General features: G+C 42.7%; 1 protein-coding gene across 5 annotated transcripts in view; it reads left to right on the top strand.

Annotated features, from left to right (window-relative positions):
- tnrc6b (trinucleotide repeat containing adaptor 6B) overlaps positions 1 to 25,648 on the top strand; it is a 166,887-nt gene that overhangs the window by 82,107 nt on the left and 59,132 nt on the right. For 4 of the 5 annotated variants that reach the window (XM_038783599.1, XM_038783597.1, XM_038783600.1 and 1 more), the window contains one exon: positions 23,031 to 23,118. In XM_038783599.1, coding sequence (XP_038639527.1) covers positions 23,031 to 23,118 — 88 coding nt within the window. Of the gene's footprint in view, positions 1 to 22,355; positions 22,399 to 23,030; positions 23,119 to 25,648 lie in introns of all 5 variants that reach the window. The other variant, XM_038783598.1, reaches the window with a different exon arrangement.

The following is a 25,648-nucleotide window of genomic DNA, read 5'->3' on the forward strand; positions in this document are numbered from 1 at the left end:
AGGGTATAGAAAGGAGGTGTTGCGAGTTGCACATGAGGTACCAGTGGGAGGTCATTTGGGAATAAGAAAAACTCAAGCTCAAGTCCAGAAACATTTTTATTGGTCTGGACTACACGGTAGCACAAGTGATTAGCACTGTGGCTTCACAGCGCCAGGGTCCCAGGTTCGATTCCCTGCTGGCTCACAGTCTGTGCAGAGTCTGCACGTTCTCCCCGTGTCTGCGTGGGTTTCCTCCGGGTGCTCTGGTTTCCTCCCACAGTCCAAAGACGTGCGGGTAGGTGGATTGGCCTTGATAAATTGCTCTTTGTGGCAAAAAAAAGGTTAGGAGGGGTTACGGGGGTGGGGTAGAAGTGAGGGCTTAAGTGGGTCAGTACAGACTCAATGGGCCGAATGGCCTCCACCTGCACTCTGTTCTGTGTAAACTATGTAGTTAAATGTTATCAATCATGTCACACATGTCAAGTGATAGAGAAACCTCCCAAAATGTCGGACAAGGCTCCCATCTGCAACAACCATAGGTTCACACCAGCACTGTCTGACGCCACCTTCAAAAGGTGGAGGCAGGGCGGGGGTACACTGACAGTCAGGGACCTATACACGGACGACAGGATCGCAACACTGGACAAACTGACAGAGAAATTTTGGCTAGCCGGGGGGGAACGAGCTACGGTACCTGCAGCTCAAAAACTTCCTACGAAAGGAGACAAGGACGTTCCCACAACCGCCACGACAGACACTACTGGAAGACCTACTGGACGCAAGTATCCTAGAGAAAGGGAACTGTAGCGACATGTATGACCGACTGGTAGAAAGGGACGACACCGTACTGGACGCAACAAGAATGAAATGGGAGGGCGACCTGGGGATTGAGATAGGATGGGGACTCGGGTGCACAATTACCAAGAATAATTCATAGTTTGGGGTCCAAGAACCTTTTCCTTGACTGTTGGAAATGAGCAGACACATTGGAACCAGAGTTATGTGAGTGAATTTGTATTGCAGTCTTTATGATAAAACTGATTACAATAATAATTTTTATTATTGTCACAGGTAGGCTTATATTAACACTGCAATCAAGTTGTTGTGAAAATCCCCCAGTCGTTACATTCCGGCACCTGTTCGGGTGCACAGATAGAGAATTCAGAATGTCCAATTCACCTAACAGCATGTCTTGTGGGAGGAAACCGGAGCACCCGTAGAAAACCCAGACAGAGGGAGAACGTGCAGACTCTGCACAAACTGACCCAAGCGGGAATTGAACTCCGGATCCTGGCACTGTGAAACAACAGTGCTAACCACTGTGCTACCATGCTGACCAGCAAAAACACAGGAGCAAGTGATCCCTGATCACTTTCTAATATGTTCAACGAGGGAGGATGGTTATAAAAGTAGCATTACTTTAATTGGTTTCATGTACTCTTTGATTGCATGTTACGCTATAAGGTCCCATGCTATGCCAGGTACAACACATCATTGTTTATTGCAAAGTTTTCCTTATTTTGTGATTATCTTTCAACTGTGTTTAATTTTGTATTGTAAATTAAATATATCATAAAAGTAGATGACTGAATAAGTTCGGGGTTATGCTCGAGTTCAGATTCTATTGGGTGTAAATAACAGCAGCACAAAAGAATCTTGGATAGGTCTTGTCACGCTGAAAAGTCAGCTTGTAACTATTATTTGCCTTGGTCCAGACTTCAGATATTCTCAGTCTTGGCATACACTCCGATCAGAACTATGCACACATTGCTCGTTTTATCAGTGATTTTCTGAAATGCCCCCTCTTGGTCCTTCCAATACGCTGTCATGTTTGCTTTTTTCCCCCCCTCTCAGCCCTCACAATATTGAAATTACCATGTATCATACTGGATCACATCTCATTCTTATCATCTCTAAATCGTAGCACCCCTTATTTTCTTTTCCCCCTGTAACCTGCTGTGGACTTTTAAAATCCCAAACCGTGTGTCCGTGTCCTCATTCTCTCATTACTGTTTCCGTTTGTGATTTCTCAGTTAATACTTCAAAAGAAAAAGTGCATTAGCTGAGCATTTAATTTGTAATTGATTCCAGTTGAATTATTCAACAAATCTTGAAATTGAAGGAGCTGGAAGCAGAAAAATAGCTGTGACTGCCCAGCTGAAACGGGCAAAATTTATTTCATGGGCCGACAGTTCTGTCTGCTGCTTGTCCTCTGAGATAGGTGGAATATGGAGATGCAATCACTGGGACTTATTTAAATACATCCTGTGAAAAGGTACTGAGGGTGACGAGGGTCTCTTACAACTCAATACTTGGGGCATGTAGTCAGTAACCAGATGAGCTCCAAACATCATTGCTGAGATACTTTGATTTGATTCTATCATAGAAACAGTATGAGACCTACTTAAACTTAGTAGCAGAGTGTTTGATTCTGACATTCTTTAAACTAAGCGAAGCCCATATGATTTTAAAAGGAAAGGGCATTAAAGTCTGATCTTTCCTTTTCCTCCCTTTTCCCTACTTGCTGCATGTTTCTTTGGGAATGGGAGTTCTGTGCATTTTCTTTCATGCTGTGCTTCCTGGCTGTAACATTTAAAATATATATATATATATAGTTGTTGCTGATGTATCTGACGTGACATGGGCGAATCTTGAAGGCCAGGCAAGTCCAAAAGGGGACATGGCATGACATAAAGCGAGCCCGGCACATTTTAAAGGGACGGTGAGCCTGAAATGTGCACTATTAAAATGGCAGGTCGAATCTTAAAATGGCAAGGAAACTGTTAAAGGGACAAATGGTCGGGACGATTCTTTAAAACAGATGAGGAATTTCTTTCAGCCAGAGGGTGGTGAATTTGTGGAACTCTGCCGCAAACTCTTCAGGTAATCTGGAATTTTGTGATTGGATGAGAATTCAGTTTGCGATCTCAGTTTAGGAAGCTCCAATTGACGAGGAAGAAAAAGGGTGACGGGGGGTGGAAATCAGCTATGGTTCCTACCCTAAAACCCAGTGCACAAGCTGGACGAGGGCAGGATTTGGATTTGATTTCCTCCACACTTAATACTATTCTCGAGCTAGGTTTGTGATAAGAATCTTTATTAGTCCAACATTAGCACTGCAATGAAGTTACTGTGAAAAGCCGCTGGTAGCCACACTCCGGCGAATGTTCGGGTTCACCGAGGGAGAATTCAGAATGTACAATTCACCAAATAGCACGTCTTTTGGAACTTGTGGGAGGAAACCAGAGCACCCGGAAGAAACACACGCAGACACAGGGGGAACGTGCAGACTCTGCACAGACAGTGACCCAAACTGCGAATCGAAGCTGGGACCCTGGCACTGTGGAGCAACAGTGCTAACCACTGTGCTACCGGCCAGTGAAGGGCAGCAGCATGGACAAGGTAGCAGAGGATGGCTGGTTCCTATGCAACTTGAGCTCTAAGGCAGCAGCCCCCTGAAATTCAGCGCTTTGTGAAGGGAAGTGTGCAGATGGCACACAAAAAAATTTGCTCAGATTGACGATATGCTTGTGTCAATATTATGAATGATGGATAAAACCCTGGGATTTACCTAGACTGCCATGTAGCTACTATATAGCTTTTGCGTGCCTGAAATTGTTTAAAATGGGTCACTAAGCAAGCATCTGAAATGCATATATCTCTGGCACTTAGCACAATGTAGTCACTTGGCTTTGTGTTTTTCAACTCTGTCCTCCTATTTGAGCTGATGCAGCATTTTGTGTCTCCCTGATCGGCCGTATCTGCTCCCTTCCATTTTTGACTGAACCTCGGCTGATTTTGTTGTTTGCTCATCTGAGTGGGTGAGTGAGAGACTATGCAGCAGTGCCTTGCAGATATCGTTAAAAGAAGGTGGATAAAATGAAGAGCTGGCTTCGTAGAGAGGGAATAGGTTTGCATTGCAAAGGAGCCGGGTGAAAACGGGGATTTGGCACATATCCAGGTACATTGCTTGGAGGGCGAGGGGAGTAAGTTAGATGGGCTGCTAAGTGGACGTATGTTATAAAGAAGCAGTGTAGACTGAATCGGTTGAGTGCTTCAGTCTGAGGCTGGCTACATGCATGTTTATTCCTAAGTATCCAGGTGGCTCAGTGCTGCTGCTTTATTCACCTGGGAAAATGGAAGGGTTTTGTAAATGCTTTCCTGGAGAAAATAATTTTAATATCAATGTGTGGAAAAACAAAAGAATAGAAGTTACAGGATGAGATATTGTACAAGGTGTACAAGAGGGAACGGAAAGAGACAATCCTGAGCAGCGATGGAAAAACAGCTGCAGTTTTATGAAGGGATGCCATTCTGTTTGAACAAAGTAAAAATGTTTGCATTGTGCCTTAACTGCCATTTCCTGTTTCTATCGCGCTGGTGGGTTTTGAAGAAAATTGAACTAAATTGGACCTTTCAGTTGAGGTTTGGGTTCATTGCTAATCTTACAGAAGTGGAATTTCATGAAATTGGGACACGGTCACGGTTTCCATGGATAAGCCACGCACCACTATGGCACTACTCCGCTGAGGGTTGTATCTGTCTTGATTCTCACATTTGGTTCCGTGTGCCTATCTTTGTGGACCCCAGGTGGACTGGGTCAGTTTAATCTTCAGGACAAGCAAGCACAAAGCAGACCTATTGAGCTGTAGCAAAGTAACCCGATGAGATGGGTTCTGTTTCTAATTGTGCTGATATTTGTTGCTGTGAGGGCTTTAAAAATAAGTAGGGACTGGAGTCATTGGTATGATCAGCCCACAGAGAGGTAGCTTCACTTCCCCTTGGTTGATGAAGAAAGACTGGCCTTTTGTATGATGCTCTTCATGATCCCTGGACATCTCAAAGCTCTTTACAGCCAATGAAGTGCTTCTGAAGTGTAGTCACTGTTATAGTGTAGGAAGTATGGTATAATAAGTATGGTACAACAAATATGGTATAAAATAAATTTCCAGCATTTTCTCTTTCGTTTCAGATTCCAGCATCCGCAGTAATTTGCTTTTAAATATGGAAGCTAATTTGTGCACAGCAAGCTCCCACAAACAGCAATGTGATAATGACCAATAATCTGTTTATTGTAATACTGATTGAGGGATAAGAATTGATCAGGTTATTGGAGAGCATCGGGTGGCACGGTAGCATAGTGGTTAGCACAGTTGCTTTGCAGCTCCAGGGTCCCAGGTTCGATTCCCGGCTGGGTCAGTGTCTGTGCGGAGTCTGCACGTTCTCCCCGTGTCTGCGTGGGTTTCCTCCGGATGATATCGGCTTCCTCCCACAGTCCAAAGATGTGCAGGTTAGGTGGATTGGCTATGCAAAACTACCCTTAGTGCCCAAAAAACGTTAAGTGGGGGTTACTGGGTTACGGGGATAGGGTAGATGCATGGGCTTAAGTAGGGTGCTCTTTGTAAGGGCCGGTGCAGGCTCGATGGGCCGAATGGACTCATTCTGCACTGTAAATTCTATGATTCCTCTGTTCTTTGAAATAAAGCTATGGGATCTTTTGCATCCATCCGAGCAGGCAAATGGGGCTTTGTTTAACATCTCGTCTGAATACTCCCGACAGTGCAGTGCTCCTACAGTACCGCAATGGAGTGTAAACAGTAATTTTTGAGCTCAAACCCTGAAGTGGAATTTTTTTTCCCCATAAATTTAGAGTGCCCAATTATTTTTTTCCAATTAGGGACAATTTAGTGTGGCCAATCCACCTAGCCTGCACATGTTTGGGTTGTGGGGGCGAAACTCGCGCAAACACAGGGAGAATGTGCAAACTCCACACGGACAGTGACCCAGATCCGGGATTGAACCTGGAACCTCGGCGCCATGAGGCAGCAGGGCTAACCCACTGCACCACCGTGCTGCCCACCGAAGTGGGATTTGAACCTGAACCCATAACCTTGTTATTCATAGGCAAGTGTTCTACTAACTGGTAAACCAGCTGGGCTTCATGACAGTTATGTAACTCTTGTGGTTTATTTCCCCCCAGTGCTTGTCCACAAAATAACAGTTACTAAACTCTGTTTCACAATTGGGATAAAACCCATGCGCTAGTTGTTAGTTCAGTCCCATACTCTATTTAGACTGTTGTACCTACTAGTTAAAATCTTTACTGTATGATAAATGGAAGAAAAATTACCAAGCCCCTCTGTTGGATTTATTTCTTTTTAGTTTTATCTCTACGTGCCATAGCTGTAATTGTTTCAGCACGAGCAGGAAATGTCTTTGTGTCAAGTGTTCCAGGATGTGGCTGCTGCACATAAGCAATGGCCAGAAAAATGTCTGTTTTTACCCCAGTCTGTGTTGTCGATTAAAATTAGAGTTGGGCTCCACTACTGAGGTTGAGCTGTAACCGTTGTCGCGCCTTGGTAACCTTTCTTCATTTTGGGCCCTGAATGCTTTATTTAGGAGTTGACTGATGGCCATTGCTTATGAATGCCTTGGAAAGGAATTTGTTTCAAAGGAAGTACTTTTGTGTGTCACTTGCCTAGCTGATAGCTGTAATGAAGCTCGGTCCCATCGTTTATTTTTTAAAATAAATTTAGTGTACCCAATTAATCTTTTCCAATTAAGGGGCAATTTAGCGTGACCAATCCACTTACCCAGCACATCTTTGGGTTGTTAGGGCGAAACCCACGCAAACATGGGGAGAATCTGCAAACTCCACACGGAGAGTAACCCAGAACTGGGTCTTGGCACCTTGGCGCCGGGAGTGAGCTAACCACTGCACCACCGTGCTGCCCGATCCGATTGTTTATCCGTAGACCTGGAGTACAGATCTTGCTTCCTGCACTTTAATTAAACCAATGCTTCTAATCTGCATTTATAGATCTGGGTTTTTCTCCACTCTGCTGCTCTTTAGTAATGACACGGTGAGGATTTATCACGGCGAGGATTGTTGCTGCATTGCATTCGTTTGTCAAAACCTTTGTTTTCTTGGGCTTGTATTGCAGAGCTATGTTAGACTTTTTGAGTTTCAACCGCAAGTGAATCTCCCTTTCAGCATCCTTTATCGACATATATTGAAGAACAGAACCTTTTGCGTCACCTCACCTTGTATGGTAAATGTTTGTTTAGTTTCCATTAGCAAGGGTTTAATTGTAGTTGTTTCTTATTGTCAGCTATGGCTCAGTTGGTAGCACTCACCTGAGTCACAATGTTCCTGGTTCAAGTCCCACTCGAGGGCTTGAACTGGAAAATCTGCACTGATGTTCAGTGCTAAATTGAGAAAATGCTGAGATCCCTTCCCTGCTCGGGTAGATGTAAAAGATCTCTTGCACTATCTCAAAAAAGAGCAGGGGATTTATCATGGTCTGAAGGGCAGTATTGGCAGTTTATGGGAATTGCTGTACACAAATCGGCTTTCATGTTTCCGAGATTACGACAGTGGCAGCACGGTAGCACAAGTGGATAGCACTGTGGATTCACAGCACCAGGGTCCCAAGTTTGATTCCCCACTGGGAAGTCTGTGCGGAGTCTGCACATTCCTCCGGGTGCTCCGGTTTCCTCCCACAGTCCAACGACGTGCAGGTTAGATGGATTGGCCATGATAAATTGCCCTTAGTGGTTAGGAGGGGTTATTGGGTTCTGCGGATAGGGTGGAAGTGAGGGCTTAAGTGGGTCAGTGCAGACATGATGGGTTAAATGGCCTCCTTCTGCAGTGTATGATCTATGCCTCTGTCAGTGGCTTGCTCGGCCATTTCAGAGGGCAGAGTCAAGTCACATAGCTGTGGATTTGGAGTCACATGTAGGCCAGACCGGTTAAGGGTGGTGGATTTCACTCGTGAACCAGATTGGGGGTTTGACATTTCTGCGACTACCTTTTTAGTTCCAGATTTAATATTGGAATTTAAATTCCACCAGCTGCAATGGGATTAGAACGCACATCCCCAGAGCATTAGCCTGATGATTTCTCCTGCAAACATGTATCCCTCATTCAGCACCGCTAAATCAGTGTATGTCTGTGAATGTAGGAGCTTGCTGCATGTAGATTATCTGTATCGTCTCCCCATTTTACAATGGTGGCTATCCTTAAAAATACTTTTTTGGTGACATACTTTTGGAATACCTGAAAGGCACTGTCCAAATGCATATTCTTCCTTTCTACGGTATGAATTCAGAGATGTTGATAATTCTGTTTCCACACCCAAGTGCACATTATTTGTATAAAACAAAGTAGTGAACATGGGGCTATTCCGCCATAGGAAATACCAATGCATCCAAGCCTGCATTTATTTTCTGCTCTGATCAGCTTAAAGGCACATGCTCCAGCAAGCAGTCACTATAGTCTAGCAGTAATGGGGACAATGGCTATTTCTTTTTTTTGTTCTTCCTTAATCCTGGGGTACTGTAATTGGTGTGTTCTGACTGCCTTGCTGACTGAGATCAGCTGATTCAGCACAAATTGGGAGTTGATTATATTTCACTTACAAGTTATCTGCCTCAGCGTGAGTGTTAACGGAGACCGGAAGAATGTGTTGACCATTGCCCTTCGACTTTTGCTAAAAACGAGCATTCCTTTGCCTTTGTACAGTGAACGCAATGCCAATATTAAAGAGATTAAACACAATGGTATTTTTTAAAACTGCTGTAACCGACAACAAAGATGTGCTTTGCCTGGAGAATAATGGCAGGTGAAAGCGATGTGCAGCAAGGCAATCACACTGAGTTCAGGTGATGTCATAAACTGCAAGGGAAGCTTTGAATGGTTGCTTTCACTGTAATTTCTGTCATCCACCAGTTATTTCTAACATAAATCGCAGAGAAAATAGAAAATAGCACAACAAAAGTTAAGTCTAAACTGTCGTGAATACTACTTTCAGTTTGTTCAACAATGGCACTGGTGTCATGGTGGATATTGTCTGTCTGTGTATTCCATTCAAATGCTGAATAAATCCTACTGTTTATCCTGAGCATTTGGCAAAGTGCTGTTTATAATACAAATGCCGAAGCTGAAATGATTGCAGCGTGCTTGTTTTGAGATACTAACCTTGTATATAAATGCAATTATTGTCTTGCATCTAAATACAAGTTCTGTTTGTTGTTATGAGCAATCTATGAGCTGTACAGTTGGAATGAGGTTCTAAGTCCAATCTCCAAACTGTACTGGATTAGTTCAACCAGTTACCCAAGTTGTTGAGGAGAGGGGGCGCGGAGGGTTCATGGAGAACAGGCAAACTAACCTTTGAATGGGATGTTCAGACTGCTCTGTGGTGGATGTGACAAGCCAGCCAAAAATCTGTTGGCACCAGTAAATCCCGCTGGCGGGCAGGGCCAATGAAGACCCTACCGTAAGCGTTTATGTTGCCGATCATTCTTCAGTGATTTATTTTATAGTGTGTTTTGGTGTGGCACGGGAAACACTGCCTCTAATAGGGTTGAATGGACACCAGAGCTGGCAGAATTACTATAATCCAGCAAGGCCTGCACCTTTTGAGAGATTTGTTTGGTGAATAGGAGGGGGAGGGATGTAGAAAGGAATATCGACCCAGCCAACGCAACATCTGCCATTGTGACTCTTGACCTACTGCCAGATAATACGTGGGTTTCTTCTGGGTACTTCAGTTTCATCCCAAAGTCCAGAAATGTGCAGGTATGATCAATGCATGGGGGTGACTGGGATAGGGTGGGGATGTGGGCCTAGATAGAGTGCTCTTTAGGAGGATCGGTGCAGATCCAATGATCAAATGGCTTCCTTGTCCACTGCGGGGATGGATTCTAATATCCCAGAAATGGCAACTGCTAGTGTAAAATATTTCATGTATGATTATTGTGAAATGGGTATTAGTTGACACTAAAGCAAAGCAACATCACTCTCTGGTTTCTTTTCCAGTTATATAGTGATGTTCATTTGTTGGCAACTGCCTCATTGTACCTATTGTGTGTACAGAAATGAGCTAAATGTAACCAAGAAGATGCTCTTTCAGAATGGGCCTTGAGGGCATGATGCACAGTGGTTATTTTGTAAATTGGAATCTTGATTCAGTGTGGAAACTGAGCTAGAAAGGTGCACATCACATGGGCTATAATGTGTGAAATGAATGACTCTTAATTCACCACTCTAATAAATAACAACAACCATTACTTCAGCCTATTTTTTTGTTCAAGTACACCTCAAGGACAGAATACATTATTGTACGGCTGGCTGTTTTCGCAACTCAAGTGGATGCATTAGGAATATTTTACACATCCACTATTTGTATGAAATATTAGTGATGCCGATTTTTTCCTTTTCTTTCAGTGGAGGTGTGGCAGAATGTTGGTTGCACAGCCTTAACTAATGAAGTTCTTCTTTGGTTGCAGTTGTGATGGTCCATTTTACTTCCATTCAGGGTTTGAATCCTGTTTAGAGACTACACTTGTTTGTGACCAGTGTGAGACAAATGGTTTATGCGCAATATGTTCCTTTTGTAAAAACATCTTTGTTTACTGAAAAATCCTCATGACTTTGTGATTTGAGTTATAAGGAGAGGCTGGATAGAGTAGGTCTTTTTTTACCTGGAGGGTAGGAGGCTTCGGGGTGATCTTACAGAGGTCTATAAAATAATGAGGGGCATAGATAAGGAAGAAAGTCAACATCTTTTTCCAAAGGTAGGGGAATTTAAAACTGGAGGGCATAGGTTTACGGTGAGAGGGGAGAAATACAAAAGGGACCAGAGGGGCAATCTTTTCACTGAGGGTGGCGAGTGTTTGGAACGAGCTGTAGAGAGGCAGAAATAGAGGTGGGTACAATTTTGTCTTTTAAAAAGCATTTACAGTTGTGTGGGTAAGATGGGTATTGAGGGATATGGGCCAAATGTGGGAAATTGGGACTAGTTTAGTGGTTAAAAACTGGGTGGCATGGACAAGTTGTGCTAAAGGGCCTGTTTCTATGCTGTGTACTTCTATGACTATTATATCTCAAGCTAATAGTAAGAAGTTGGCAGTGGGAATAGTATGTTGATTTATGCGATGTGATAGGATCAAACTTTGTCTTTTGACTTTTCAGAGGAATCTAATTTTGGATATTACTTAAGGTGCAGTGTCATCTTGCCTCAGCTTCTGATTTGTATTATTGCTGCAGCACTTTTATAACTGGAACAGCTGAGTTCAGGTTGCTACATATAACTTGCTTTCCTTTACTGTGCATGGTGTAGTCGAATGGTCAAAGGGAGTCTGCAGAAGTTTTTGCTGGTGCAACAACATGTCTCAAAAATTTGCCTACACAATTAAATAGTCTAGTCACAGTTTTTATGCCGATCCTTCATAACGTTTCTTTGCACGGAGGCTAATCTCTTCACGTGCAAGCCAAATTACTGAAGTGGGGGAACCAGGGAAAATCTGCTGAGACCCAGAGTAAACTTTTTTTTTTGTTTTTATAAATTCATCTGGAAACGGAAATGAAGGGATAGTGTCAAAACCATGTTTTTAATGTGAGACACTTATGGTTCAACTTTTTTCCAAAAAATTACTTTATTCATGAAACTTTGAAAAGTGCTTTATATAAAAGTTCAAATTTGACATTACATAAAGTGTAATACAGACCAGTTTCCTTCAACACAACACAAGTTGTCTCACTACACTTGCCATGGCAGGCTATATTTGCAAAGTACATTTTTATTTCATGTCAAACATTCTCCAGTCCATACAACCCTGCAAAATTTACACGGGTATAAAGCACGCCTACTTTCAAAAGCTGCAGTAAAGTCTGAATGCAATGAATCTGTAGCTTGTCCTTTCCTTCTAATGGTGTGACCAACCATGCCACTGAAGTGATGAGTTCAGCATACCAAGGAGATCACTGGTTTGATTCCTGGTCTGAGCTGAATTAGCTAACCTTAGCAAAAAGAGCAGTAAGACACTACTAATTATCTCATTGGTGTCACTGAGATGGATCATGAGAGAGTTAGCATGGGAATGAGGCATAATAGTGCTTGCATTGATTTTCACCCCAATTCTGAGGGTACAGACATGGTGCCTTTTTAGTGTCCCACATTGATTGGCTGGTATGGCTTTAAGCAGTCTTTATTTCCTCACTATTAGAATTATTTTAATAGATTCTGTAGCATAGAATCCCACAGTCCAAAGATGTGCAGGTGAGGTGGATTGGCCATGATAAATTGCCCTTACAGTCCAAAACGGTTAGTGGGGTTACTGGGTTGGAAGTGTGGGCTTAAATGGGGTGCTCTTTCCAAGAGCCAGTGCAGACTCAATGGGCCGAATGGCCTTCTGTACTGTAAATTCTCTTCTGCGCTGTAAATTCTATAATTCTATGATAACCGTATAAAGCTTGCAGCGTTGTATGGACTGGAGAATGTTTGACATGAAATAAAAATATACAGTGCAAATATAGCCTGCCATGGCAAGTGTAGTGAGACAACTCGTGTTGCTTGTGTTGTATTGAAAGAAACTGGTCTGTGTTACACTTTATGTAATGTCAAATTTGAACTTTTCTAGCGGGTGGGGAGTTTTAGAGATGACATTGGTATGTATCCATGACTGGAGAGGACACCATGCTTTTGAGCTGAATGGTAGTCAAAGGCTAAGCTGCTAGATTTATTTGGCTGGGCTACCTAATGTGCTGAATCACTGCATTGATTCACTTGGAATTCCTTTTGATTTTCAGGGCAAATGCATCATTTGCATTTTTGTCAAAAACATTTCTGTGTATTTTCATTGCGTTCCTACTGTTCCTTTTAGTCACTCTTCAGTTAGAAATATCCTGAATTAATAATGGTCTATCCAGATAAGCACATTCCGAGGGCGGCATGGTGGCACAATCCCGACCTTGGGTTACTATCTGTGTGAAGTTTGTAGGTTCTCCCTGTTTCTGTGTGGGTTTCCTCGCACAGTCCAAAGGTGTGTGGGGTAGGCGTTTGGCCATGCTAAATTGTCCCTTTGTGTCCAGGTATGTGCAGATTAGGTTATGGTGATATGGCAGAGCAGACGGTGCAGACTTGATGGGCCGAATGTCCTCCTTCTGCACTGTAGGGATTGTGTGTATTTAGGCATTGAATACAATGTTTTGTTATTTTGTTCAACAAAGAATTAATATTCATTATATGAGCTGAGAAAACTTTGTAAGGTACGATTCCATGAGTATGACTGTCAGGCTGTTGCTTGACTAGTCTGAGACACCTCTCCCAATTTTAGTTCAAGCCCCCAGATGTTAGCAAGGAGTACTTTGCAGGATCGACATCTGGGTTTACTGTTGTCAAGGTCTCTGGATCACCAGTCCAGTGACAATTCTATTCCTCCACCACCTCCCCCTGTTCTGTCCATCCTTATTACTTGGATAGTTTCTGGCTGAAGAACTATAGCATTATTGCGGACTACATTTATATCCAGGAGCATCAGCATCTTGTGATAACCTAGTGTACATCGAAACAACATGGCATTCATAAATCCAGAAATCATTCTCCTCTGGTTCTTTTTCATGCTCAGCACACTGCAGTGTTTAGTTTCCCCTATAATGTATGGGCTACTTTGTTTTGTTAAATTTCTGCTCTGCATTAAAGCAGGTGCTCATTATTTGATTATATAATTAACTCAAATCCCTAAGCCATTTAGCTCCTTGATGACATCATTGGTAAATATACTACACAATGTGGGACTTCAGTCCTATCAATGCTAAGTTAACTGTGGAGGTGGTTGACTCCAGTGTTTTGGTGTAGAGGTGATGGAATATACTTTATTATTCATTGCCCCTTTTTGGAATGGGCTATGGTGGAAGGCGAGACCAGAATTGAACTTAGTTATGATACTCTCCTCCCACAATTAAATATCTTTGCAGATCCTCACGCACTAGGTTCTTGCCAGAAAGATTTCTGTATGGGTGAGGTCCTGCTGGTCATTGGTGAGTGCAAGAGAATTTTTGGGGCTTCCTGTAGCCATCTAATTGCTGTTGTGAGAGGCAGATCTCTGATCGGTAATCTCTGAGAGCCCTCCAGCTGGGATCCTGTATGTGTACGGTGTACTTCTGATGGTGATGAGGTGGCACATTATCGAAGATGGTTAGGATCAAAAGCGTTGAACTGGTTACATGTTTGTACTAGGACATTATTTGTTTAAAGGAAAATTGACTAGGTTGCTGGGATTTGCATGGTGCTGGTAGGCCAGTTTTAATGGAATGGCTGTTTAGAATTGTAGGTCTGATTTTTGAGTAATTTCTCCAATCACCTTTATCATAGGATTTGAGTGGGCTGGATTTCAGCGAACTGTAATTTTCATTAAGGCTAAAAACGTACACAGTGCAATGATAATTCTTTCTTTCACAACTTGAGATGTGCCTGGAGAGAACAGAGTTATATAAGGTGTGGGCCATCTATTGATGGTGGAATGGGATAATGAATTTGAATAGCACTGTATTAAATAAATTAATGTCTATTAATGTAAGTATGTTTTTATTTGTTTCATGTTAATACCTCATTTTAATTGCACTGAAGTTATCCTGCTGAAAGAATGTGGGAATAGACCCTGTTTCCAGGTCTTAACTGGCTATCCTAGAAAATAGGATTATGGGTGCATTAATTGGTTTCTCTCTTGTCTTACTTTCTGTTAAAGCTTTTCTTACTTCTGTCAGTTTGATGGGTGATTTTCCTCTCCTTTGGTGCAGGTGAGGAATCCCCGCACAGTGGTAGAGCAGAAATTGTTTGATAGCCATGCCAGCAAGGCCTTACTTCCAATCTGATGGACACAGTCTTCAAAATAACGACGCCATTTCCGATGGTTGTTTGTTATTCTCTGTTCTGTCTCAGTACTGTAACGTTGTTGAATGGAGTTTGAAGATTTAGAATATTTTCTAATGAGAGTTCTCTTCAATTTTGTTCAGGAGTAGGACTGGCTCAGTTTTGTTCCACTTGGAATCCTTCTGCCAAATGAAACAGTTGATCCTGTCTTTCCTGAATTTGGACCCATTTCTCTAAAATGAAAGAACGTTGACATGCCTTCTAGACAGGCATTTTCAGAAAATTGCATCCAGTAGCATTCTGGACAATACATTTTGATATTGTAGTGCTAACGCATGTTTTAAATTACCTTGAGTATTCTGCAAATTATGGTAAGCCTGTGCCTGGACTTATGAGCAGGGTAAGAATATTCAGTGTTAAAAATGATTGCACCCAAATTCACCCATGTCCTCCGGAAAACAATTTCTAAATGATGTATTCTGCAAATAGATACCAATACATTCCATCCCGCCCCCACCTTTTTTTTTGCTGCTTTCTGTTCTCACTTAAAAGGATATGGGCATTACAGGCAAGATTAATATTTATTAACATTCCTAATTGCCCATCAGAAGATGGCGGTGAACTGCTGACTTGTACGGTTGCAGTCCATGCAGTGAAGGTGCTTCCATTGTGCTTTTAGGTAGAGAGTTGAACAATTTTTACCCACTGATGAAGGAGCAGCTGATATGGTCAGAATGTGGTGGTGTTCCCATGCTCTTGCTGCTGTTGTCGCCTAGGTGGTAGAGATGGTTGGTTTTGGAAGATGCTACTGAAGAAACCTTGATGTGTTTCTGTCATGCATCTTGTATGCAGGTGGGATATTCTTCAGCCACAATGTGCTGGTGGTGGAGGCAGTGAGTGTTGATAATAGTGGATGGGGTGCCAATCCAGTGAGCTATTTTGTCTTGGATGATGTTGTGATTCTCGGGAGTGCTGTTGGAGCTGCACTCGTCCAGGCAAATGGAGGGTATTCCATTATATTCCTGACTTGTGTTTGTAAATGGTGGACAGGCTTTGGGAAGTCAGAAGGTACTTGTCACAGAAAGCCCAGGCTCTGACCTGCTATTGTAGCTTAAGGGGCTTGTTCAATTGTAAAGTTTCCAGTCAATGGACAGTAGGGGTTTCGATGATGACAATAGCATTGAACGTCATGGGGAGGTGATTAGACTCATTGGAGATTATCATTGAGAACCTGTGGCAGATCTGTTACTTGTCATTAAGCTAAACCTAATGTCAGGTTCTCGTTGATTTCAATTCAATGAGGGCCACTTGATTCTACGTTTGGTCAGATGCTGTCAAGGTTGAGGACAATAACTCTCACCTCAGGAATTCAGCATCTCCATTAATTCTATTCTAAATAATTGCTTATTTAGGCAAATTAACTATATTGTCCTCATTCTTCACCTCATGTTAATGGAGTACATCTGTCATACCCAAGTAGATGTGATAGAATAAAAATTCTCTTTTTGCAGCTTGAAATAAACTATTTTCCACACTCTACCAGTTTATGGTCGTGAGAGATCCTGTACTAAGGCCTCTTCCAAAAAATGTGTGCGTCATTGGCTAGGTCAGCATTTGGTGCCCATCGATTATTGCTCCTCTAACCTTTTGGACACTATAAGAGGCAATTTAGCACGGTCAATCCACCTAACCGGCACATCTTTTGGACTGTGTGAGGAAACCAGAACACCCAGTGGAAACCCATGCAGTCACGGGGAGAACATACAAACTCCACAGACAGTGACCCAAGGCTGGGATTGAACCCGGGACCCTGGTGCTATGAGGCAGCAGTGCTAACCACCGTGCCACCATGTTGCCTTTATGTGGGGCGGAATTGCTCTGACAGTTACCAGATAAATTGAATGTACGAACGTATGCAAGGTAATTCCATGGCCTACATTGTTTGATCGCAAGAGAAGACAAATCCGAGTGCTTTCTAGCAATGCAGATGCTGACCAGAAAGCGTGTAAATAAATACCTTCCCAGCAGCAAAATAGGTATTGCCAAGCTTACGCCAACACACATTTGATATTGACTGGTCTTAAACTGCAAAATTGATTCAAAACCGCCTCCTCTCCTGCCAGCCCATTAACTTTGATTACCTCCCAAGTTGCAAAGTGCATTTTTTTGGAAATTGAAAGTACTTGCTGTTATTTTCTGGAAGAAACCATCTGTTCACAGTATGCATGTACAGATAAGAAGCAAATTTATGTCAGGAAGGCTAAAGCGAGCAGAAATGCTGATCATGTCTCAACTTGTAATATTACATCATGCCGTTTACACATTGCTAGAGACCCTCTTGAACCTTTTCCACTGTTTTCAACTTGTTTCCTGATTTTCTGTGACTGGGACTTATGCAGGTTATTGCACACAACAACTAGGAAACTAATGTTCTGCTTTCAAACAGTAATTTCACAGTTATCCTGACCCTAAACATTCGCTCTGTTCTCTCTCCAGATGCTGTCAACATGCTGAGATTGTCCAGCATTTTCTGTTTTTGTTTGTAACTTCACAAAGGCTAGGTGGATTGGCCATGCTAAATTACCCCTTAGTGTCCACGGATGTACAGGTTAGATAAGGTGGTGTGGGCGGAAAGTGGACCTGGGTAGAATGATCTTTTGGAGGGTGGGTGCAGACTCGATGGCCTGAATGGCCTGTTTCTCCACAAAGGATTCTATAAATATGGAATCTTAAAACAGTTAGTTCAATCGCACAGAAGTGGCAAATTTCATAATTGTGGTAGGTCTTTCCAGCAGTTGTGGAATACTTATTGGGCATTGTTTCAAGCAGGTTAAGGATCAGGGAAGTCTCTGATGCTGCCCTTAAGAGGTCATCTTCAGAAGGGGGAGCAGTTGAAGTATGCTCAATGTCTTTGGTAAGCTGAGATGTAAGTTTCCATTCAATTATCCAGAGCCACTCGTGTATTAGCTTATTGACGAGAGCATGAATATTAGTTAATCTTTATTATTGTCAGAAGTAAGCTTATATTAACGCTGCAATTAAGCTACTGTGAAAAGCTCCTCGTCGCCACACTCCGGCGCCTGTTCGGGTACACAGAGGGAGAATTCAGAATGTCCAAACTACCTAACAGCACATCTTCCAGGAGGAAACCGGAGCACCTGGAGGAAACCCATGCAAACACGGGGAGAATGTGCAGGCTCCGCACAGACAGTGACCCAAGCCGGAAATTAAACCTGGGCCCCTGGCGCTATGAAGCGGCAGTGATAACTACTGTGCTACCGTGCCACCTAGTTAGTTACCCACTTGTCTAATGTTCTCACTGGGCTCATTTAGCAACCAAAATAATTTGCTCTGGCATTGCTCACAGGTAGTTTTGGGTTGGAAGTACATATTTTGAAATTTAGAATGCCCAATTTATTTTTCCAATTAAGGGACAATTTAGCATGACCAATTCACCTACCCTGCACATCTTTGGGTTGTGAGGGCGAGACCCACGCAAACACGGGAGAATGTGCAAACTCCACACGGATATACTAACAATGACCCAGAGCCGGGATCGAACCTGGGACCTTGGCGCCGTGAGGCTGCAGTGCTAACCACTGCGCCGCTGTGCTGCCGCTTCATTTTTAACCTTTAGCTGCTGAGCTCAGTTTAATTGGTTTGTTCCTATAATTCTGATGATCAGTGTTTTTCTTAGTCCAAGTGGATGTAGAATGATGGTCTGCAATGCTTGTTAGTAATAAAATGGTTCTCCGTGCTGGGGGAGTTTGAAGTGAAATGAAATGAAATGTAAATCGCTTGTTGTCACGAGTAGGCTTCAATTAAGTTACTGTGAAAAGCCCCTAGTCGCCACATTCCGGCGCCTGCCCGGGGAGGCTGGTACGGGAATTGAACCGTGCTGCTGGCCTGCTTGGTCTGCTTTAAAAGCCAGCGATTTAGCTGAGTGAGCTAAACCGACCCAGTGGGAAGGGTATTTATTATGTGCAGAGTAACTCCCTTTTGGTTATGGAATCCTAACAATAGCAGATTTGAGACATTTATATTTAACTGTTTCCTTAACTTAGAGCATAACATCCACGAAAAGCAACCATTTGTATAACACTAGAGGCTGACAAACAATGAGAAAATGAGTCTGCTTCACGTTCTCTCTTGTTATCTGATGGTGATATGTGTAGGTAGTGGGTGATTACAATCTTGTATCTGTGGTTTGTGAAAGTAGCTTTTGACATCAGTTTGATTTTGAAAGCACTCCATGCCAGGCTTACCGGTCAGAAATGTGGATTGCACACACACACAGGCTTGTTCTAATCCAATCACATTTCTTCTCATTGTTGATTCTAGGAGTCCTGCATTTACCTCTTAATAATAATAATAATAATAATCGCTTATTGTCACAAGTAGGCTTCAATGAAGTTACTGTGAAAAGCCCCTAGTCGCCACATTCTGGCGCCTGTTCGGGGAAGCCAGTGTGAGCCTGCATTTCCCTCTTCCTGTTGTCCAATTCCTCATTTGCTGTGTGAGCATGAATACAATTCTCTTCAAACTTGAGAGTCGACTACATTCCCGCCTATTTTGTGGAGTAAGCAGCTAAATTAATTACTGGTTTCAACACTTGGAAGATGTTCTCCAGGGTACATCGGGAAGCGGGGAGAGGATGTCAGTGTGGGATAATTAACTACAGACACATGTTCTGGATGAGCACGAAAGGATACGCCATTAAAGACCTTTTACCTTGGAGTATTTGTATAACTATGCCACAAAAACTGTTGACTGAATATCGACAGCAGTAACTTTGGCCCATTTCCCCATGCTAGTCCAGCAGTAATGAAGTCAGCATAAAGCCCGAACGTTTTCACAGCCACCACCCACTCTTTCATTCGCCCTCTTTCAATCACACCCACAAGAGTTTTTACGATGCTGAGGAATTTCAAATGAAAATGAGATTTGAGTGATGGGACAGAGAGTTGAGTTTTCTGTTGTGGTGGATGAATGAGTTCATGTTTCTCAAATTGGTGCTTTTGATTTTTGCATTCTGCCGCTATGTGTAATGTTTTGTCAGTGCACAAAACATTAATTTAAACCGGGCCTACTCCGTACGATTCATTGTAACAGCTATGCTGTGAAATAGAGTGCTCCCTTTACATTTAATATGCTGTGATGTCTCGTGTGCAAACGCTGAACTGCTATCACAGCAGCTTTCGGGACTTGCAAAGCAGATCCGTGTAAGCTATGCTTATTGCATGTTACCAGCTGGAAGAGCTTAGTAGGAAAGTTCCTATATCCGGCACTCATTGAATCCATGGACGAAAAGACAGGTGTGGTTTTAGAATGAATAACTTTCTGACCAATACAGAGTAAAACCCCTCGACCCTGCCCCTATCATTTGCCTTAACCACTGCTTCAGAACATGCACTGGTATAGCATTTTGATTTTGTACAGCACGCATTCATGTGGGATGAATGACATTGCCAATTAGTACTGAATCAAGGACTGCTATCTTCTCTGGAGTAGTACTTGCCTGCATCTGTCTTAAGACAACCTGAAATAATTTCCTTCATCCACCCACGACAGCACGCTGTCTTTCTGTCAACCCAGCTGCCTTTTAACAAGGAGTACATGTGAGGTGAAAGGATGAAAACCTATTGTGCATCATTCTGAAACTTCAGTTACATAGTGAACAAAATGTCCATTTGCTTTGTTCCCAGAAGTGTTTGGTTTGGTTGCTGTGACTGTTGCACTGAAAATTAAATATTTTGAAGAGCACCAGTGTAAATTTGCTGGTGTTGCTAATGTGAATTGGAGGCACACGCAAACTGTAAGGGCAACTTCAAAAAAAAAAATCACTTTATAGGTTTATTTCATGGCCAGAGCCTGCAACTACTGTGACAGAAAGAAAAAAATCACAAAATTAAATTGCAAAATAATGGTAACTTAATCGAAAATCAGGACCAGAAATTGTGACAGTGGATGTATTATTCGAGCAGTGTGTGTTAATTGTGGTTGGCTGTATCTTTGATCTGTACCCTTGGTGGAATGTCATTGGAAGAAAGGTTTTGTGGAAAATAAAATAAATTAACCACTTGTTCAAGGAAAAACACACACTTCACTATTGAGCCCGTCAATTTCCTTCTTCAATGACGTTTTTGCAACAGGCGGGAGATATTTTATAATAAGCACATTCCAATTTCTTTTCACGGTCTTCATGCAGACAACTGCTATAAGAGTGGGTCAAAAACAGAAAATACTGGACAATCTCAGCAGGTCTGACAGTGTCTATGGAGAGAAAAGGGAGCTAACGTTTCGAGTCTGGATGTCTCTTTGTCAAAGCTTTTTGCTTCAGATTCGAGCATCCTCAGTAATTTGCTTTTATGTTATGTAAAAATGTGGCTATTGGGCGAGGATAGGGGTAAGCTACTCAACTCTGCCCTCACAGTTTAAACGTTTATCACTATCTCGGGTCACCCATGAAGATTGCCGATTTTTGGTGGCTATCAGAACACTTCCAACACTTGACGTGGTATGAGTTTCTGGTGTCGGGTGACGATAAATAATTTTAGAAGAACTTGAGTAAATTAAATAATCTGGAGGTGGTATTTGCCACTAGTTAAATAGGTTTGGCTTTTCTGTAGAATGTATTGCATGAACCCTGAGTGAGAGTATCTAGGTGATTATATCAGAAGCGATTGGGATCTGAAATGCACTGCCTGGAAGTGTGGTGGAGGCAGCTTCAATTGAGGCACTCGAGGGCATTTGGAGAAAAGGCAGGGAATGGCACTAAGTCATGATGCTTGTTTGGAGAGCCGGTACAAACACGATGGGCCAAATGGCCGCCTTCTGCGCCATAGCAACTCTGTGATTTCATAACCTGCTGAAAAGTTTATACAAAATGGACTATGTCCCACCCATTGAATCAATAGAAATTCTAGCCTTCCAAGAAAACAACAAATTATACTACGGAGCTAGCCAAAAAAATTGTTCACAATCTGGGATGTATGTCTATGCAATAATATTCATACTGGAAGATCCCACAGTCTGCTCTATCTGAGACTCGCCCCTTTAAAAAAAAAAAAAATACTGTTTGAAAATTCTGGGAACATGCAATGTATTTACCATCTTCTGGAAGGAAGGCGTTAGCAAGTTGAGTAGACATCCTTTCATCAGCATATTTACAATTCTCATTTAAAGGGAAGGAACATCAGAAGTACACTTTGTTCAAAACAAAGTTGACATAAAAAGACCACCACCCTCCCCTATAAACAAAAGCTACAAAATATGACAACATTGTTTAATTTCCCTCCCCTCTCTTTTCTCCCCTCAAATTTTGGATTTGGTTCAATTTGTGGTAACTTAATTCCTGACCCTGAAGGTTTAAGGTAGGTCTGTGGGACTTCAGCATAAAATCTAGCCTGATTCTCTGCTGCAATACTGAATGAGTGCTGCTTAGTCAAAGGCGTCGTCCCTCGGATGAGAAATGAATCCAAAGTCCTGTTATCATACCGTGAGGAAAGGGTATCAAGGGATATGGAGCTCAAGCAAGTAACTCCTATTGAGCTACAGATGAACCATGATCTAACTGAATGGCAGTGTGCGTTTGAGGGGCTGAATGCCCACCTCCTGTTTCAATGTTTCAATAATACTTTGGTTCTCTATTTTTAATGAATCCCATTTGTTTACTGCATGGCTTCTAATAGCATTCCCTGGCTTTTTCTCACTTGACAGCTAGAAGAGCAGCACTGAATCCCATTCTTGCAATATCCCACAGGTACGTGAGTCGAATAGAAGCCCAGAAACACATGAAACAGCAAGTCCTCCAAGGGTACAAGCTGGGGAAAAGGGTGCTGCAAATTACTCCCAAGCTATAATACTTGTGGCACTAGAAATTGCAAGCTAACTATCTAAGTGGTGTCTTTGTAGCATGAAATCAACTGCAATTATTCATGGTCCTTTGCCTGTACACAGTCTGACTTGGAACTGATACTTGTGTAGGTTGGGCCCTTCTTGGCTGATTTTTTGTTCCCTGTGCCAGACCAGTGGAATTTTCACCTCTTGTAAAATAATATTTGCAGTTTGCAAGGAATTGTGAAGAAATTGACCACTGACTTAATTAAGAGGATTATTAAATTTAATTGTGGCTGCTTCCAGTCTAGTACCTAATAATTAATTCTCCTGACAGTGAGTGTATGATGGAAAACCTCAAAAGTGAAAAAGCTAGATGCACACAGCTGGATCTGCAAAGAGAAAAGACAGATTAACCTTCTGGTTTCCAGGTGTTAACGGTCCTGCTTTGTGATTCCAGCCTTTTCTGTTTGTTTTGGTTTCTGTTTCTGGTGCTTGCATTTCTTTCTTCCTGCTTCAATAAAGCAACTTCTCATTTTCATGCGGACCTTTTTACAGAGAGAAGGAAGAAGAAAAGGAAGAACAGTTAATGGAAGAAAAGAAAAGGAAAAAAGAGGACAAGAAAAAGAAAGACGCCACTCAGAAGGTGAGACTGAAGGCCTCCTTTCACCAATATGTACCCAAATATAGCTTTCTTAACAAATCCCCCACGTCTATCGGTCATTGTTCCTGGTTTACATAGCTATTTCTGCACTTTTTGTCTCTATATACCTGTTGATTATAACAGCCACATTACTGTACTACTTATCCATGGATGAAATTTAACATCATGCATGTGAAAATACAGGACTGAAATCCACCTGACTAGTTCCACGAATGGATAGCTCTCAATTACCTGTTCCCGTGAATAAATGTCTAATTCTCCCTTAAAGTTTGTAAGCATCCTAGGGTTGTCCATTCCAATGGACAGCACGGTGGTGCAGTGGCTAGCACTGCTGCCTCACGGCGCCGTGGTCACAGGTTCGATCCCGGCTCTGGGTCTCTGTGGAGTTTGCATAGTCTCCCCGTGTTTGCGTGCGTTTCACCCCCACAACCCAAAGATGTGCAGGGTAGATGGATTGGCCACACTAAATTGCCTCTTATTTGGAAAAAATGAATTGGGTACACTAAATCTATTTAAAAAAATAATGTCCGTTTATAAAAAAATAAGAAATATCCATTTCTCACATTTACCACATTCTGCTTAATACGGTCACATCTCCACTCCTCTTCACCTAGAACCCATGTTCACTGCTGAAGTTTGTGATCATCTTTATCATTATTATTGTAGTGTAATCTATTTATGTCCCATAGAACCTTCAGTCCACATGAGAATTCTCTCCCAAATATGCAGTCCCCCAGCTCTTCAGTCTTTTAAGATCACTATATTTGTCTTTGTCCTTTCTTAAACTAACTCCAGTGCCTGTAACCTTGCTAGAACATGGTAACCGGAATTGCAAACGGAATTCCAGGAGTAACCGCTTGCTTTTTGCAGACCTAGCCTTTTTAGGATTTGTGCCCTGGCTTTACATCTTTCAAGCTAAGCTTTCCACATTATTACTACTCCCTGTACTGTATTTCTGTGAGCTGAACACCCAATACCTTCTCCCTCTGTTCAGACCTACTGCAGATACCCATTTAGTTGATGTTGCCAATGTTTACTGTACAAATTACAATTTGCCACTCAGGCCAATTCCCAACCTATCCAGATTCTTTGTATGAAGTGAGCAAATTCCTTCCTAGTGGAATTCCTTCCTAGTTGCTCCACGTCCAATTATGTGTCAAACTGCAAACCAAGTTCTTTTCTGGCCCCGCCTCAATATTTTAAATATATATTTGCTCATGAGATATGAGTGTTGCTGACCAGGTCCATATTTATTGCCCATCCCTAAATGCCCTTGAGCAGGTGGTTAACCACCACTTACTATTATGCACTGTAGACAGAAATTTCCTGGCTAGTTACTGTGTGTAACATTCACACAGTACCATTCACTGCAATCTTTGCTGTCTCTAGTTTAGTCATTTTCCTATCCACCTCCAATGTTTGTCCTCATTCCATGCATTTGAACCTTGTGGATTGATTGCTTGTATATATGAACACAAGAAAAAGAGCAGTAGTAGGTCACACAGTCCTTGAGCTTACTCTGCTATTAAGTATGATTATTGTGTATGATCATAGCTGAGCTCCTATTTCAGTTCTACCCTCCTGCCCTATCTCCAGTTCCCTTAATTGCCTTAGTGTCCAGGGATCCCTTAGTGTAACATGGTTTTAAATACTTTGCTGAAATAAAATCCGCATCCTATCCAGAGAAATTCCTTCTAATTTTGTTATTTCACAAAGCTGTGCAGGTTAGGTGGCCGTGCCATCCTGCACGTGCCATCCTGCACGTGCCATCCTGCACATGCGCGGGGAACTTCTTACGCACGCCAGCCAGAAAGTAGGCCCGGTGGGGGAGAGGGCGGCCTGCCGATTGGTGGGTCCCGATCGCGGTCCCCCCCCCCCCCCCCCCCCCAAGCGTTCCTGCAGAGTTCCCGTCGGCAGTGACCAGGGGTGAAAGGTGCTGGCGGGACTCAGTAGTATCGGGGCGTCGACTCTCCGCACCTCGGAGAAATGCGCGTTGGGGCATCGTGGCGCGGTTGCGGCGAATCTCCGGTGCGGGGCTCGGAGAATCGCCCCCACCATCTTTCTCCCATGACTCTTAGCTTAACAGCAGATTTTAAATATTTTTTTCAGGGTGCCTTCTGATACTTTACCCACTCCGTATGTCAGGCTCCCTGGCTTGTGGTTGGATGGCACTCTTATCTTCTCCATGAGTTCTCTGTCTGAAGGCAGGTCCAACGCACAGTGCCACAATCTCCACCATGGGTAAGGCAAGGAGACGGGTCTCAAATTCACCCCAGCTGGAAAGGGGATCAAACCCTCATGCTGTTTGCACGAATCTGATTCACATTAGTTATCCAGCCAACTGAGCAAACCAGTCAAGAGTTTGCATTACTGTGACAGCATACACTTTTGTTTGTGGCTATGGATAGTGTTGGCACCAGTTCCTTTCCATCACATGGCTGACGAGGAATTTTTCCTGCTCTGACCACCTGCCCTTGGCATGTGTTGGATTTACAAGTTGATGCTCAACTTG

This window comes from Scyliorhinus canicula, chromosome 23, assembly GCF_902713615.1.
Source record: "Scyliorhinus canicula chromosome 23, sScyCan1.1, whole genome shotgun sequence".
Taxonomy (NCBI): domain Eukaryota; kingdom Metazoa; phylum Chordata; class Chondrichthyes; order Carcharhiniformes; family Scyliorhinidae; genus Scyliorhinus; species Scyliorhinus canicula.